The sequence below is a fragment of the Candoia aspera genome, chromosome 1 (assembly GCF_035149785.1).
Source record: "Candoia aspera isolate rCanAsp1 chromosome 1, rCanAsp1.hap2, whole genome shotgun sequence".
Taxonomy (NCBI): domain Eukaryota; kingdom Metazoa; phylum Chordata; class Lepidosauria; order Squamata; family Boidae; genus Candoia; species Candoia aspera.
The window spans coordinates 64,681,772-64,696,747 of NC_086153.1; the positions used below are offsets into that span (position 1 = coordinate 64,681,772).

At 37.2% G+C, this 14,976-nt stretch overlaps 1 protein-coding gene across 6 annotated transcripts in view; it reads right to left on the bottom strand.

The window, feature by feature from the left end:
• Nucleotides 1-14,976, bottom strand: part of BIRC6 (baculoviral IAP repeat containing 6) — a 183,557-nt gene that overhangs the window by 62,607 nt on the left and 105,974 nt on the right. For all 6 annotated transcript variants that reach the window (XM_063305522.1, XM_063305550.1, XM_063305531.1 and 3 more), the window contains exons 50-60: nucleotides 14,737-14,937; nucleotides 13,443-13,722; nucleotides 12,344-12,600; nucleotides 11,937-12,045; nucleotides 10,654-10,875; nucleotides 8,526-9,306; nucleotides 7,806-7,949; nucleotides 6,504-6,633; nucleotides 5,403-5,534; nucleotides 1,693-1,860; nucleotides 917-1,090 (exon numbers count right to left, since the gene is read on the bottom strand). In XM_063305522.1, coding sequence (XP_063161592.1) covers nucleotides 917-1,090; nucleotides 1,693-1,860; nucleotides 5,403-5,534; nucleotides 6,504-6,633; nucleotides 7,806-7,949; nucleotides 8,526-9,306; nucleotides 10,654-10,875; nucleotides 11,937-12,045; nucleotides 12,344-12,600; nucleotides 13,443-13,722; nucleotides 14,737-14,937 — 2,598 coding nt within the window. The remainder of the gene's footprint in view (nucleotides 1-916; nucleotides 1,091-1,692; nucleotides 1,861-5,402; nucleotides 5,535-6,503; nucleotides 6,634-7,805; nucleotides 7,950-8,525; nucleotides 9,307-10,653; nucleotides 10,876-11,936; nucleotides 12,046-12,343; nucleotides 12,601-13,442; nucleotides 13,723-14,736; nucleotides 14,938-14,976) is intronic.

A 14,976-nucleotide genomic window follows, 5' to 3' on the forward strand; every position in this document is an offset into this window, starting at 1 on the left:
CCGAAACACTCAAAACACTTCAAATTTTGCTCCACTGGAATACACCCACCATTTCAAATGGAGCTGTTTTGTTCAAGCCCCCTACCCTGCAAAAGTTTTCTAGGGCTGAGCAGAATGCATTGAATGTGTACTGTCTTGAACTTGAAATACCCCACTCAGAGTTCAAAACAGTTGTTCCACATACGAAACAAGCTGTTTTTATCATTATGACAAATGCAGAACAAATTACCTGAATTTGAAATAGGGTATTTTAAATTCAAAATAGTTTGATTTGAAAAGAAAAAACTTACACTCTTAAAAATAAAAAAAGCAGGACACAAGACACTCAAGTAACTCATTCACATAAAGTCTAATTTCCCCACAATAAAAACATGTTAAAACCAGCAATAACTTATTTGCCTGACAACATATCTACAACTGCCAGAAATCTTCTGCCTGTGACTTCTTCAGCATTGAAACACGTACTTAGTCACTGTTGTTTAGACCCGATATTTCACACACCCCATCACCCCACCCAGTCTAAAGTAACAGTAGCACAAAAAATTTCAATCACAAGCTATAAAACACTATTCCAATCATGTCTGGAACACCTGAAACAATGCTACTTGAAAGGGCCAAGTTTTGTTCGCAGTATAGTTTGTTTTGCAGCAGTAAACAACAATATATCATGGCTGACAGCTGTCTTGATGTTTGCAATTATGATTTAACAGATTATACAAACAGGATAAAAGTTTTGTTTGTGCTTTCTAATCTGAGTCCTGGTGTTTTAAACAATCTGTAGAGGTGCTAGGCAAATGTCTGCCTGTCTGTCTATCTCAGTTTTCAATGGTAAGTCAAGTATTTTTTCTTATTTATGTACAATTCAAACAACCAGAGCAAAAAACAGTGCCCATATAACAGACAATTCTAAGTATACCTTTTTCAGTGTGTAGGCGCTTGAATGAATCTGTTTTTGAAAGGCTAGGGTCTGAGATGACTTTTGAGCCAAGCTTAACTGCCAAGTCTATAGATCGGTATCCTTGAGGGAGTTTGCGGTCATACAACAGAGTCAAAAGCTGCGCAAGGGTCATCTCAGGTGGCAGCGGCTGACCTAAATCACATTGATTAAGTTACAAGAAGCTCTAAATCACTATTTCTATAACTGTAAATACAAATCATGGTTTAAATAAGCAACTATCATTAACACAATGGATTAATATAATCAGCTTTTGTCTTTTTCATTTTCCAGACAATCAGTTCTTATAGTTAGTGCACAATCTTAAACATAGTTAAGATTTTCCAGTAATACTGAAAACATCTGTCTTACAAAACTACACATACAATATTAGTCTGGATAAATACTTAAATGCAACTATAATACCTGTTTAACAAAATGGGATCAATGCACATTTACCTAGATTGATGCACTATTTCATCCAAAGGGTTAAATTTACAAATTTAAAATAACTGATTCAAATGTAAGTTTATCCATGAACACTAAATACATTTAAATTGCTGAGGTTATGGACCTATAGATACGATATTTCATACAATTATTTCACTTAATTAGAAAACTTCTGATTCCAAATCAATTAAGTTTCTCTGCAGCGAATCTGAGAAAATGTGCAGATCCATGTAAACCTTCAGCAGCATTTTAAGTACCTCAGAATTCTTGAAAAGCTTGCTCTAATTAAAAAAAAAAAAGAACACTACCTGGTAGCAGCTTATGATATAGGTGAAAAACAGGAACACTAATAGTTTTGCTGGAAGTGTCATTTCCCGTGGAGGAGTTGCCTGCTTTATCTGTCATCACTCTCCCTCGTCTTGAAGGTGGACGAGGTGGTGTAGATGATACAGCCCTTTTTGATTGAGATTTCAAACCTATAATGAAAATGATGTGTTATGTTTTAAACACTTTGCAATAAAACTCAATAGTATTTACAGTGGTGCTTAAAAGTTAATGAACCATTTGAATTTTCAACTATTTCTGCATAAATATGACCTAAAACGTGATCTGTTCTCCATACAAGTCTTAAAACTAGATAAAGAGAACTCAGTTAAACATATGAGTTGAAAACATTAGACTTGTTCATTTATTTATTGAGGGAAATGATCCAAAGCTACATATTTGAGTGTGGCAAAAATATGTGAACCTCTAGGATGATCTGTTCACTTGAAGGGGAAATTCAGTCAATAGGATGATAATCAAGTGTGAAGGTGGAAGGTCCTGCCTTATTTAAAGAACAAAATTCTGGGTATTCACTATAAAAACCTGATCTTTACAACACATGGAAGTGTGTCATGGCTTGAACAAAGGAGATATTTGAGAATCTCCAAAAAAACAGTTGTTGATGGAAATGGATGGAAAAGGTCACAAAACTATTGCCAAAGAGTTTGGACTCCACCAGTTCACTGTCAGGCAGATCATGTACAAGTGGAGGCAATTCAACACTGCTGTTACCCTCCCCAGGAGTGCTCAACTAACCAAGATCACACCAAAAGGAAGGTGTGTAATAATCCAGGAGGTCTTAAAGAAGCCCAGGGTAACATCTATGGAACTAAGGAGAGGCTTTAAAGGCCTCTCTTGCACTGGCAAATGTCAGCGTTCATGAAACCATCAACAGGAGAACGCTGAACAACAATGATGTGTATGGCCGAGTTGCAAGGAGAAAGCCACTACTCTCCAAAAAGAACATTGCTGCTCATCTACAGTTTGCAAAAGACCATGTGGATATGCCAGAACGCTATTAGAAGAATGTTCTGTGGATGGATGACACCAAAATAGAACGTTTTGGCTTGAATGAAAAGTGTTATGTTTGGCAAAAGGCAAACACTGCATTCCAGTACAAGAACCATATCACATCTGTGAAACATGGTGATGGCAGTATCATGGTTTGGGCCTGCTTTGCTGCCTTTGGACCAGGATGGCTTGTCACTATTGATGGAACTAGGAATTCTGAAAATGTCCGTGAACTGAAGCTCAAGAGAAAGTGGGTCATGTGTCAAGACGATGACACAAAACAAACAAGTTGTATGGCCAAAAAATGGTTAAAGCAGAAGAAAGTTAATGTTTTGGAATGGCCAAGTCAAAGTCCTGACCTTAATCCTATAGAAATGTGGAACCACCTGGAGTGAGCAGGTCATGCAAGGAAGCTCACCAACATCCCTGAGCTGAAGCTGTTCTGTTAAGGAGGAATGAGCTAAAATTCCTCCAGGCTGATGTATAGGCAGACTGATCAACAGTTTTCAGAAACATTTAGTTGCAGTTATTGCTGCTCAAGGGAGGCACACCAGTTACTGAAAGCAAAGGTTCACATACTTTTGCCACACACAGCCAGTGGAGAGTTCAGCGGCATGGTCTCCCACAGGGGAGTATCCTTGCCCCCGTTATTCAATATATCTACTAATGGTCAACCTGTTGGTCCTGATACATTGTCCTTCATCTATACCGATGATTTGGCACTTACTGCTCAGGGAACTAACTTCGAGGAAGTGGAAGACAAGCTCACTCTGGCTCTTAAGAATATGTCTGAATATTATAACAAGAATGGACTAAAACCTAACCTGTCAAAAACTAATGTCTGTGTTTTCCACCTCAAAAATAGACAGGCCAGATGTAGGCTTGCTATTACCTGGGATGGAGTGAGTCTGGCACATTGTGAGACACCATGTTACCTTGGTGTAACACTGGACCGAACATTAACCTTTAAAAGACAATATTGCAAATTAAAGCAAAAGATTTCCACCTGCAATAATCTCCTCAGAAGTTGGCTGGTACTACTTGGGGTGCTCACCCTACTAGTCTATGCATGGCTGCCCTTGCATTGTGCTACTCGGCGGGAGAGTAAGTCTGCCCCGTTTGGGGCTGCTCTGCCCACTCTACGCAGGTGGATAGGGTGCTTAGTGACACATGCTGTATTGTTACCGGATGTTTATGCCCCACTCCACTTGATAAATTATATATCTTGGTGGGAATAGCCCCACCAGGCATTAGAAGGAGTGTGGCACAAGGCGTGGAATATGAAAAGGTGTTACACGATCCGGGACACCCATTATTTGGCCAAGTACCTCCTACAAAAAGATTGAAGTCAAGAAGGAGCTTCTTAGAATGCGCTGAGGAGATTGCTACTAAACCTCAAACAGAATGATTAAAAAGATGGGCATCTCAAGTAAAACATCTTCATAATTGGATAGAACTGCCTGAGGAGTTGCCTGGAGGTTCGGAGTAGGAGTGGACGGTTTGGAGATGTTTAAACAGATTGCGCACTGGTTTGGCCAGAACTAAACAGTATATGGAAAAATGGGTGTTTCTCCCTGAGGGCATGGATATTTGCTGCGAATGTGGCAATATTCAAACAACTAGCCATCTTTTACAGTGCCCTTTGGGACCGACATGCACACAGAGTGACTTATTGATTGGAAACACCTCTGCCATCAATGTGGCCTGACACTGGGCTAGAGTTATATAGATTTTATATTTTTATTAAATGTTTTTAACTTTTTAAATTTTAATACTTCCCCCCTTTCTATTTCCTGCACTTCTGACACGAAATGAGACAAGCAACACACAAATATGTATCTTTGAATCATTTCCCTCAATTTATTTATTTATGAACAAGTATGTTGTTTTTGACTCATTTGTTTGAGTTCTCTTTAGTTTTAGGACTTGTGTGGAGAATAGATCATATTTTAGGTCATATTTATGCAGAAATATTGAAAATATTCAAAAGGTCACAAACTTTTAAGCACCACTGTATCTGCAAGGAAGACAAGATGCTACTTAATTACTTTGGAATAGAGGGAGGCATTATGTTATGTCCTTGTAATACAGACAGATGCTATTGCAAGGGAGAAGCCACATCTGCCTCACTGTGCTTAACTGGAAAGCATCTTCTATCACAGGACTCTACATACATTTTTGTAGAGTCATCAGTAGCAGTTTATCCCCATGTCCAACCTCATTGCACTCAGCCTGTATAAGTAAAGGGCAAACTCTATTTCTCTTCCCTGTCCAATTATTAATATCCCATGCCTCACCTATATTTAGTTTTGTTATCCCTCTTCTCAGCCCATATCCATTCAGATTTTTTTTTCTTCTCTGCTATTTCTGCTGGGAGACAGGAGGGGGCTGTGGACTTGGAAAGTTTCAATGGTGATGAAAAATGTTTGGAATTCCGTTTGTCTAAATGCTACACCCAGTGCCTCATTCACCTCTATTTCAATGCTTGAACACATGGTATAACTTTAATTCAGTAGGTTGTGAACTACCATACTCCAGTGTTCTGGTCAATGAATGCAAGGTACCAGGATGGCTGACATCTTTTTAAAAAGAAACTTTAAATATAGTATTAAAGTTAGTCTCCTTTTCCCCATACCATCCCAATCGGGTATGATAACTTGACACGAAATAAAAGTAGACATACCAGATGCAACAACAACACTGTAATTGTCCTGAAACCCATTGTCTGCTTTAACTTTCTCTTTTTCTTCATAATTCTTTTTTTCCTTATCTTCTTTTTGTTCACTAATTAATTTTGCTGTTATGCTAGGAGTATCTGAAAACAAAGCATTAAATTATGTAGAAACTACTACTATTTGATTACTTATGTACCTAAAGGTGTTTCTGAGGGTGGGGAGCACAACGAGTAAGGCCCAATTAGTGTTATCTATTCTAGGGCTGTGGAAAGCATTTGAAAGAGATGCTTTGCAACAAAGTGAAGTGGCTGTTTGAGGAAATGCATGCAGAGAAGGCCAGGAACAGCTTTCAACACAGTCACACAAGCCTGCCACAGAGCTGCTATTATGATTCAAAGAGAGGTGCTGCCTTCGTGTGTCTGTGCATTGTGAAGTACTTCTTTTGAATGCTTTGCACAGCACTAATATGTACACATGTACAAGATTTGTAAATACTGGAATCAGTGGTAAGTAAGAAGAAAACAAAGCGGAATTGGTGCAATTTGAATACATCTGTAACATTCTGGTGACACTGTTATATATGCTAAGGCCAGGCAAATTTGGCCTGTGGAAACCTCATCTCTGTTTGTAACCATGGATGATGGGTACTGTAGTTCAAAGCATCTAGAAGGTCCCATGTTCTTTACACTTGCTGTACTGCTTTCTAAATTAGTAGTAGTGTATTGGTGGAAAGAAACATTTTTCTCTATTTATAGCACCTTTCTAAATGTGACAATTTTGAGCACATAAAAGACCTAAAGGCTAGGTCTTTAAATGTTAAGTCACTTTAATGGAACTACTGTAAGATTGCTAAAATAAAGAGTATTATAGAATAATGCAGACCTACTTCTCAGCCCTGGTATAAATACACTCTTTTTATTATGCATTCCACCACAAAAAATTCTGTACTGAGCAATAAATTCATTAATACATGAAACAAAATACGTTTGTTTTATGTATAAATCCATCAGTGAAAGGCTTCAGTCATATATATACACAAAAGCTAATTTCAGTGCAATCTAGGTGTAAATTTCCACAGACTACAGTGAAAAACAACAAAATCAACTTGCCTGATACACGATCAAGAACCTCTGCCAAGGTTGTTGAGACTGGCAAGAGAAGAGTACGGAACTTATGTCCTGCCCCATACATTGGATGTTGAATTACATGGCTGGTAGCATTAATTCTACCTTTGTACAACTAAAAGTTAAGAAACATAAAATTATTTTAAGGATTTAGAAATAAAAGGTTGTAAACATTTCATAGTGTTACAGATAAGCCCTACTGGAATTCTAATTATAGAATACAGTTTGATTCAGGGCACTTCAATGGGTTACAAATAAGTGAGCTGAGTACTAACTAAATTAGGACATTCTCAAAATATCATTTTGTATAACCGAATTCTACTCTCAGATTTTATTTTGAGACAGTAACTAATAAAGACTCCAGGACTTGAACATCAGCCATACCTTCTACCACCACACTGTTTGCCATATTACCTAATTAAGAATTCGGAAAAAAATAGAAGCATGATCACTGTTTTTGTGGCCTTGAGTCACTAAAAGAAATAGGGCAATATTGCTTCTATTACACCATTACCAAAAAAAAAAAAAAAAGTTCAGAAACAAAATAACTCCAGTGATTCACAGTGAATAGCTACCACTAAGAAACTGATATAGTATTCTAAACTTCTCTACTTGAAAAGGAAAACAAGGAAAAAGGAAAAGGAAAGGAACACGGCATGCAACACAGCAAAGAAGAACATTAAGCAATAGAGATGATCTCATTATTCAGTAGCAATGACAAGCAACTGGATTAAGTAATTAACACAGAAATGGACTACACTAGTAACTGAGGCATAATTAATGTTAACAGATGGTGAAATGTAGGACTTATCAGGATGTGAGAAACATACACTCTCCCTTTTGCACCTTATGATTTCAAGGTTATTACCTGAAAATTAGCATGAGGAACTGTACAGAACAGGATTGTGTGTACGGACAATTTACAGAACCAGAATAAAGTTGGAATAACCATGTACATTGTAAAACAACTGTAGAATTTGTAGTTATTAGTTGGGCAAGGCTAATCTACATTATCGGGGCTGGAAAAAGAAATATATTTCTTTTTCTTAGTTTATTTTTTTTATAGCTTTTAAAGTATTTATTGACTGTTTTTGGCTTTGTTGTATGCTGCCCAGAGTCACCTGCTTGTGAGCTGGGTGGCTATATGAACTGGATAAATAAATAAAGAATATTTAAATATTTCCTCTTTAATGGGAGTTGATATGATCACATTTTGTTTCAGTCCCTACTGTGAGTTTTACCTAGCAATGAGGGTAGGAGGCAGTGGTAGTTGGGGAGACAACTTACTGGGCAAGGTGACTGAAGAAACATTGTCACTTTTTCATCCTCTAGCATCAGCTGCAAAAAAAGCCTTCTGATAAACCCTGAAATATTTCCAGATGTTGGGAGATTGCTTCTTTGAGGAGAAGAATGGAAGAGTTCGCAAAGAACCTATGAAAGGAATGGAGAAAAAAATTCAGACATGGGTATACGTAGTCATGAACGATACTTATGAATACTTACTTGGCTGTATCTACAATAGAGCACACATTTGTTGATCTATCAATTTCACCATTTTGCTTTCCCCATATAACTCCTAAATCTGCTCCAGCAGATTCAGGTCCTTCAGAACATATCTGCAGGAACTTCACAAAAGTATTCCACGGCTGGAATGGGTTGTTTCAACCCTACCGAAAGTGGCTACACCTTGAAATAGACCACTCTTTCCCCCTAATACAGAGTCAGAATCCATTTTGATCTGCAGTAAAATCTGATATTGCTAGGTTCTTGAAGTTGCTTCCCATGTTATACAGTAGCGTAAGAACCTCAGCAGTTCCAAGACCTTTATTTTGTAAGGTTACTATGTTGTTCTGCAACACACCCACAGGATTCTGATCTCATCACCAGAATAGAAGGGTTAGCCACCTCAGGGAAACCTCAGAACAACGAACTCTCAATCAGTCCTTCAAATCCAGCTAAAGTGACATTTTAAGCTATATCAACTATTCAGGTTAATTTTTATATTACCTGAGCCATCAACCTTTGATTATTAGGATGGCAAGATATGCACTGCAAGAAAAATGCAACTGTAGCATTTTCAATTGCTGTTCTCTGCTGAGTAGTCAGTCCTGTTCCTGAAGTTGAAGTAAGCAAAGTAGGTCTAGCACTATTCTGTTGAGGTGCTGTAGCATGTCCTCCAGAAGTAGCACCAGAATGGCAGAGTAGAAATAAAAGTGCTGTCCATAGTGGATTGACTTCAGAGCCACCTAACCAGTCCTTCATAAGGTTGCTGTTTCCAACTTCTGTCAAGAACCTGAGAACAGGAGCAACTAAATCTGCTGTGATAGGCATTTTATGAAAGTGCTGTGGAACATGGTGTCTTCTGATCCTATCTTGGGAATTGTCTGTTGATGGAGCACTGAAATCAGAGGCAGAAGTATGGTTAAAGCAAAAACTTGCCAGGCTTCTTACAAGAAGGGAGGGCAACCCTGAGTCCAATAGCTGTTTAATAGCTTCAGGAGACTGTGATGAGGCAGCAAGGGTGGCCAAGTGCGATTCAGTTAGTGCAAGGGGTGCTTGTGCATTTTTAGAGTCATCTGTTAAAGATGAAGTAAGATCCTGTTTTTTGCTGTCATCTGTCATAGACAGTCTATGTTGCAATTGTATAGGTGGAGGAGTAATACCCATCCACCCCATGAGTAAAGAAAAATAATTTGGATGAATATGGCACATAGAACAAAGTAGACTGTCAACAGCTTTCTTCAAAACCACATTGCATGGAAGAGACATGGACCAATTAAACAGAGACCTAAGGAGAAAGAAAAGACTAATTAGAAAATCGTATATATTAATTACGCATAAACTAGCCATGAATATGATATTCAATCATTCTATTTAACACAGATAACAGAAAAAGCAGACTGTATAAGTATTGATAATATGAAGTTTGAGTCATTAGGGAAGTCACAGAGGCCAATAGCTACTGACTTGCAATTATAGCTGAAGAAAAACAACAACAAAACAAAAAATATTTTTAAAAAGCTTATGAGTCAGCAAATAAAGAAAAGAGAGACATATAATCAGTTAAATCTAATATCCCAGGTAGTTTTCAGATAAATTATTCTTTTCTCAAAGTACTATTGTCTCCATTTTATACTAATTTGAAGCTCTGGAACTATAAATTTGATGAAGTTTTATGGTGGCTTAGCTACAGATCAAGACTATTACAGATTAATTAATTAATTAATCAAATTTAGCCACCACCCATCTCCCCCAAAAGAGGGACTCTGGGCAGTTTACAATAAAATCAAGTGCGAAATATAAACATTAAAATCTCATAAAAGAGTTATTATAAAATACAGTAAATAAATAGAATCCAATTCAGATTATATCAGATTGCTTCCTCATTACCTGAAGTTACTAAAGATTCAGGCTAAACCACCCTATTTCTGTTCAGGATGTGGGGTTTATCTGAATGCAGAGCCCTCTGCAAATGTTTGTACAGTAAGTTTTCTATACTTCTTATGCCACAAAATAAACCACAATTTTAAGAGGGACAGGACCTACCTATTAAGAGATGTAAATTTCATAACTGAAATTCTGGAATTAACTCTTTCCAAGAACAGCAAGTTTGTAGCTAAACAGACCTCTTCTAGAATTATATTGATAAAACCCGTGCCACTTGCCTGTACTATCACAGAATCAAAACTTTCACTGCATCTTGAAAACACCCACAATTTAAATGATTGAAAAGATCCCTCCACTGGAGATACAGACTAGGCCTTGTCCAAGCAAATAGGAAATTCCTATTAGATTATGAATGTATGTGGAAAACTAGCTCCAGATTTGTGTGTGATAGTTAATGTAACAGACAGCCATTGAGCTCTGTGCATGTTTTTAAAGTTACAGTATCAACTTTTTGTCAAAAATGTATAAAAACCTCACTAAAACCTCACATATAAAGAGCAAAAGATTGATGGCTTCATTGAGAAAGCCATTTTTTGGTGGGTAGTTTTACTACATTGGCAATTTATGCTTAAATACTTCTGTGGCACTCAAACATTGCAGTGATTCAGAAAAACACATAAAGCTCTAAGCCGAAAAAAAAAATCTCCAGACTTGTATCACTTGGTAAAACTAATGCATAGCTACTTACTCAAAGAGTTCTTTGTTCAACAATGCTGGCAAGTCATATTCTACAAGCAATTCATAGCTATGCCATAAAATTGCTGCTACGCAATGCAAATGTGAAGGAGATGGCATGAGAAGACCATATTCTCTTGTAGAACTGTTTGGACAGACATAGTTAATTCGTCCACTTTTTTTCATGGCTGCAACTCTTGCGGAATCACTGACCCATTTCAGCAAAGCTTGAATTCTAGAAGATGAAAATATATTAAGAAGGCATATGGTATTTATTTATTGTAAAACTTACATGGCCGCCTGTCTTACATATAATAATCCTACGAAGCTCACCACAAAACCAATTAAAACAATCATGTCACCAATACAGTTCTTACCACGGTGCCCTAATATCCATCAGTTCCTCCCCATCCTAGCCTAATGCCTGGAAGAAAAGGCAGGTCTTCACAGCTTTCTGGAAGGCTAAAAGGGTAGGAGTCTTTCAAGGTATATTTATTTATTAAACCTATTTCTATGTTGCTGCAATCAAAATGACTCTTGGCAGCTCACAAAGGAAAAAACATAAAAACACAAAAATAAAAACACAACAGAACTACAACAATACATAGTAACAATACTGTGCTACAGATTTGAAAAAACATGAATTCGAAGGTAGGGGAAAAACTGAATTTTAAACCAGCATACAAGCTCAAAATAATTCCAAACAGAAAACCATTTCAAATCAATCAATCAATCATAAAGTGGCGTCCATCCAAAGGGTCAGACATGACTTAGTGCTTGCACAGGGCACCTTTCACCATCATCATCATCATCATAAACTTGTATGGTGCCCAACTTTCAACAACTCTGGGCAGCTCACAACAATCAAACAATACCACAAATGCCTAAAATTAATTTGTTCCGGCTTCTATTTCTTGCCTTTATTTTCAATGATTCACACATACAGGCAGCCCTCAGTTTATACACTCCTAACATTAGAGATTTTAGTATACTTTATCTTACTGACAAGAAACTCAAAATCAAAGAGGAGGATGCTATCTATACTGCCAACTGAGGCCAAATTTTGTTCTAATTCTCAAATGCCATATTTATTAGTCTCTACTGGCTGGAGTTCAAATAAGCAATATCTCCATGTATATTGCAGAACTGCAACTATGCATACAAAACGGTTGCAACCAAATTACTCAGAGCTACATTAGGAAGGGAGGGAGGGAGGGAGGAAGGGAGGGAGGATACAATCCATAGATCCTACATTTGGCCCATTTGTGTATGTCTGTTTAAAAAGAAAACATTTACCTGTCTTTTGTTCCAGGGTCCTGAGTTGTCCCAAGCTGATAGAGAATGTCGATTGTGGAGTCAGATGACAGGCCATTTAATCTTCCAAAAAGCAAGGGGCTATTCAAATCTTCCCATATAAGCAAAAGTAATTTTTTTTTATTAAGGATGCATTGCATAACATATGATTCACTGGTCTACCAAGATACTTTAATAGTTTCAATTAAGAAAAACTATCAATATTTCCCCAAGTTTTACTCATTGTAATTACAAACAGTTTGAAAACACAGCTAGCAAATTGGCAAAATCAAAACATATTTTCAAATCTCACTATATATAAGTGCATGATAATCTGCTAATAGACTTTTTTTTGTGAGCAGAAGTCTCACCATGCTTAAAACTAGAAATAGATCAAGCCATTCTCTCACCTGTAGGGTCACTCCCAGAGGCAGAACAATTTCTTAAAAGAATGTCAATTAGTTTGAGGCCTATTTTGGTGGACTGAAGTCCAATTTTTACAAGCACAGCCTCAATGTTTGGAGAATGCATGCCACAGTATGGTGACATCAGTAGAGCAGCACATGTCTGCAACAGGTTGGCAGTGGGTGCTGCAGCACTAGCCATCATTCCTTCTAAATCACTTATGTGAGTGAGGCAGTGATGCAACAGCCTTAACCACCCAATGCTGGAAAAGAAAGAAGCACAATTAAAACAGATTCCATCTTGACTTCAACACAAAACATAATTATTAGGTAAGCTGGGGTAGAAAAACCATAGTACTATCCCCCAAATTTATCCAGTTTATATAAAAAATGAGAACAGCAGCAGTATTTCTTTTTAAAAAAACCCTCTGATGAGATATTTAGACTTGAAGTTCAGAAGTTAGTTATTCCCATGGAAGGGTTAGCTTATTCACAGCTCCCCAAATCAAAATCACAGGCCAGGCCTGTTTATGTTACAGCTCACATTCATAACAGTTATAATGGGAATGGTATGAAACCTTTAAAATCCAAACTTTAGAAGTACATAGCATAAAAAAACCTCCTCTGGACTTGCTTTTCAGAAATTTGAGTCTTCATGCCTTCAAAATTGTCTATGAGGCCTGAATTTCTAATCCAATATTTCCCAAACAGAAAAGAATTATTTATGGTTATTTCCCAAATCTAATTAGTGGAAAAGATACCAGAGATTTGTATCTCCATCTCGTCTCCATCTGCCCAACCAAAAATACTGTATTTTTAAAAAGCATCCATTGGAGCCAATGGGAACTTCTGTTGAAGTCTAGTTGCCAGAGGGGACAGAAAAAATCTGTATGAAAACTGCAATTGGGAGGCCATTTTCAAGCCTGATTGTCATACTTGGAATGTTCTTTAGAGAAATGTGGGTGGGCATGACTCCACCCACTGCTAGCCTGTGGTTTGCTGGAAGGACAGTAGGAAGAACAATATCAATTAAGTCTTATATGTAGCAACAACCATCTCACACAGTAAAATGAATTAATCTGATATTTCTACTGGTAACACATACCTTGTTTTAGATACCTGGTCTTCAGAAGGAAGGAATGGATTATTGACTGTTGCAGATGAGGTGTTGCCAAAGGCAGTGAGCCCAAGTAGTTTAATCTGAGAGAGTCCTAATGTGCTAGCATCCCGGGGGCGATGAAGGCGAAGACAAACAGCTGAGGCAACTTCAGCTTTCACAAGTTGTATTTTTATGTAGGTAAGACCACTTGTAATAACAGGTGTTGACAAAGGTAACATGTTCACCCCGTCGGCGCTTATTTCAACAGATACTGAAGAAGGGCACGCTGTAGAGATATGAGCATTCACATATATTTATATGTAGAGCAAAATTTAGACATCGATTTCATTACTTTAAAACTGAAAATAAATAAAAATATTCAATATGTGAAACTATGAAATCTTGTGGCATATATCTGCACACACTAGTTGCACCTAGAATAGTTAGTTATGGAACTAACCAAAAGGGGAGGGAATTATAAATATAATCTTAAGAGATGAAGCCCTGTACAAAACCCAAGTGTTGAAGTTATCAGAAACAATAGCTACACTGCTATCAAATTCAGGTTACATGTAAGCAGACAACTGTCTAGGAACACTAAGACGTTTTTGTGCAGGCATCTTCCCAAAATGAGGAAGACTATATGGAAAGGGAGGGTTAAACATCTTAAGATAGCTTTTAGGTTACTCAAAACCACTAGAACAGAGAACTAGCTGGTATGTATAGGTCAAATAAAAAAGAGGACATGATGATTTAATAAATTTATTAAATGTAAGGAGTTTCCCCCTCCCAGGAAAGTAAAAAACCCACTAAATTAAGAAAAGAATATAAACTTTCATTTAAAAAAGTAAAGTGTATAAACATAGCAGAAGCACAGATGGGTTGCAGGACAGAAAGGTATGGACAGGTACTGTATAGTGAATAGTTTTGGTGTAAACTAGTTGTAGCTATGTTTCCTTTTCTTTTTATCTCATGTCTTTAATTTCTTACTTTTTTTCCGCACTCTGCAAAATGTCGGTAATATATGTAACAATTTTGAAAGTTGTACACTTTAGCTCCCAGAACTTTGTCAGATCTATTAAGATAGCTATCTTTTTTTTGTTCCTAATTTAAAAAGTATGAATTTTATAATAGATTTAAAACTGTGCATTATCTGGCGTATGTTCAACATGTTGATTTATTAGTTTAAGATATTTAAGTTGGAATCCGGAACCAGCACCTTTATTTTCTCATAGTAATACTATTTCAAAAGACCTTCTTTATTGTACAACAACAAATGAGGTATTGTAAATATACCTACTTGCAAGAGATGCAAGATGTGGCTGAATATGTATTTCTTTTAGCAACACTGCAGCAGGGAGATGAATTGTAAGGTCACACCAGGCTTCCTCAGGTAGAAAGATGTAAGACCAAGCAGCAGATCGAGCCCTTCGATGTGGTGGAGTTGCCTGTAGCAATACTTCAGCAGGCTGGGCTGTAGGACTACTTGACGTAATTGAGCCTTCAATAAACAATTGCCATTAGTTTAAAAAACCTAATG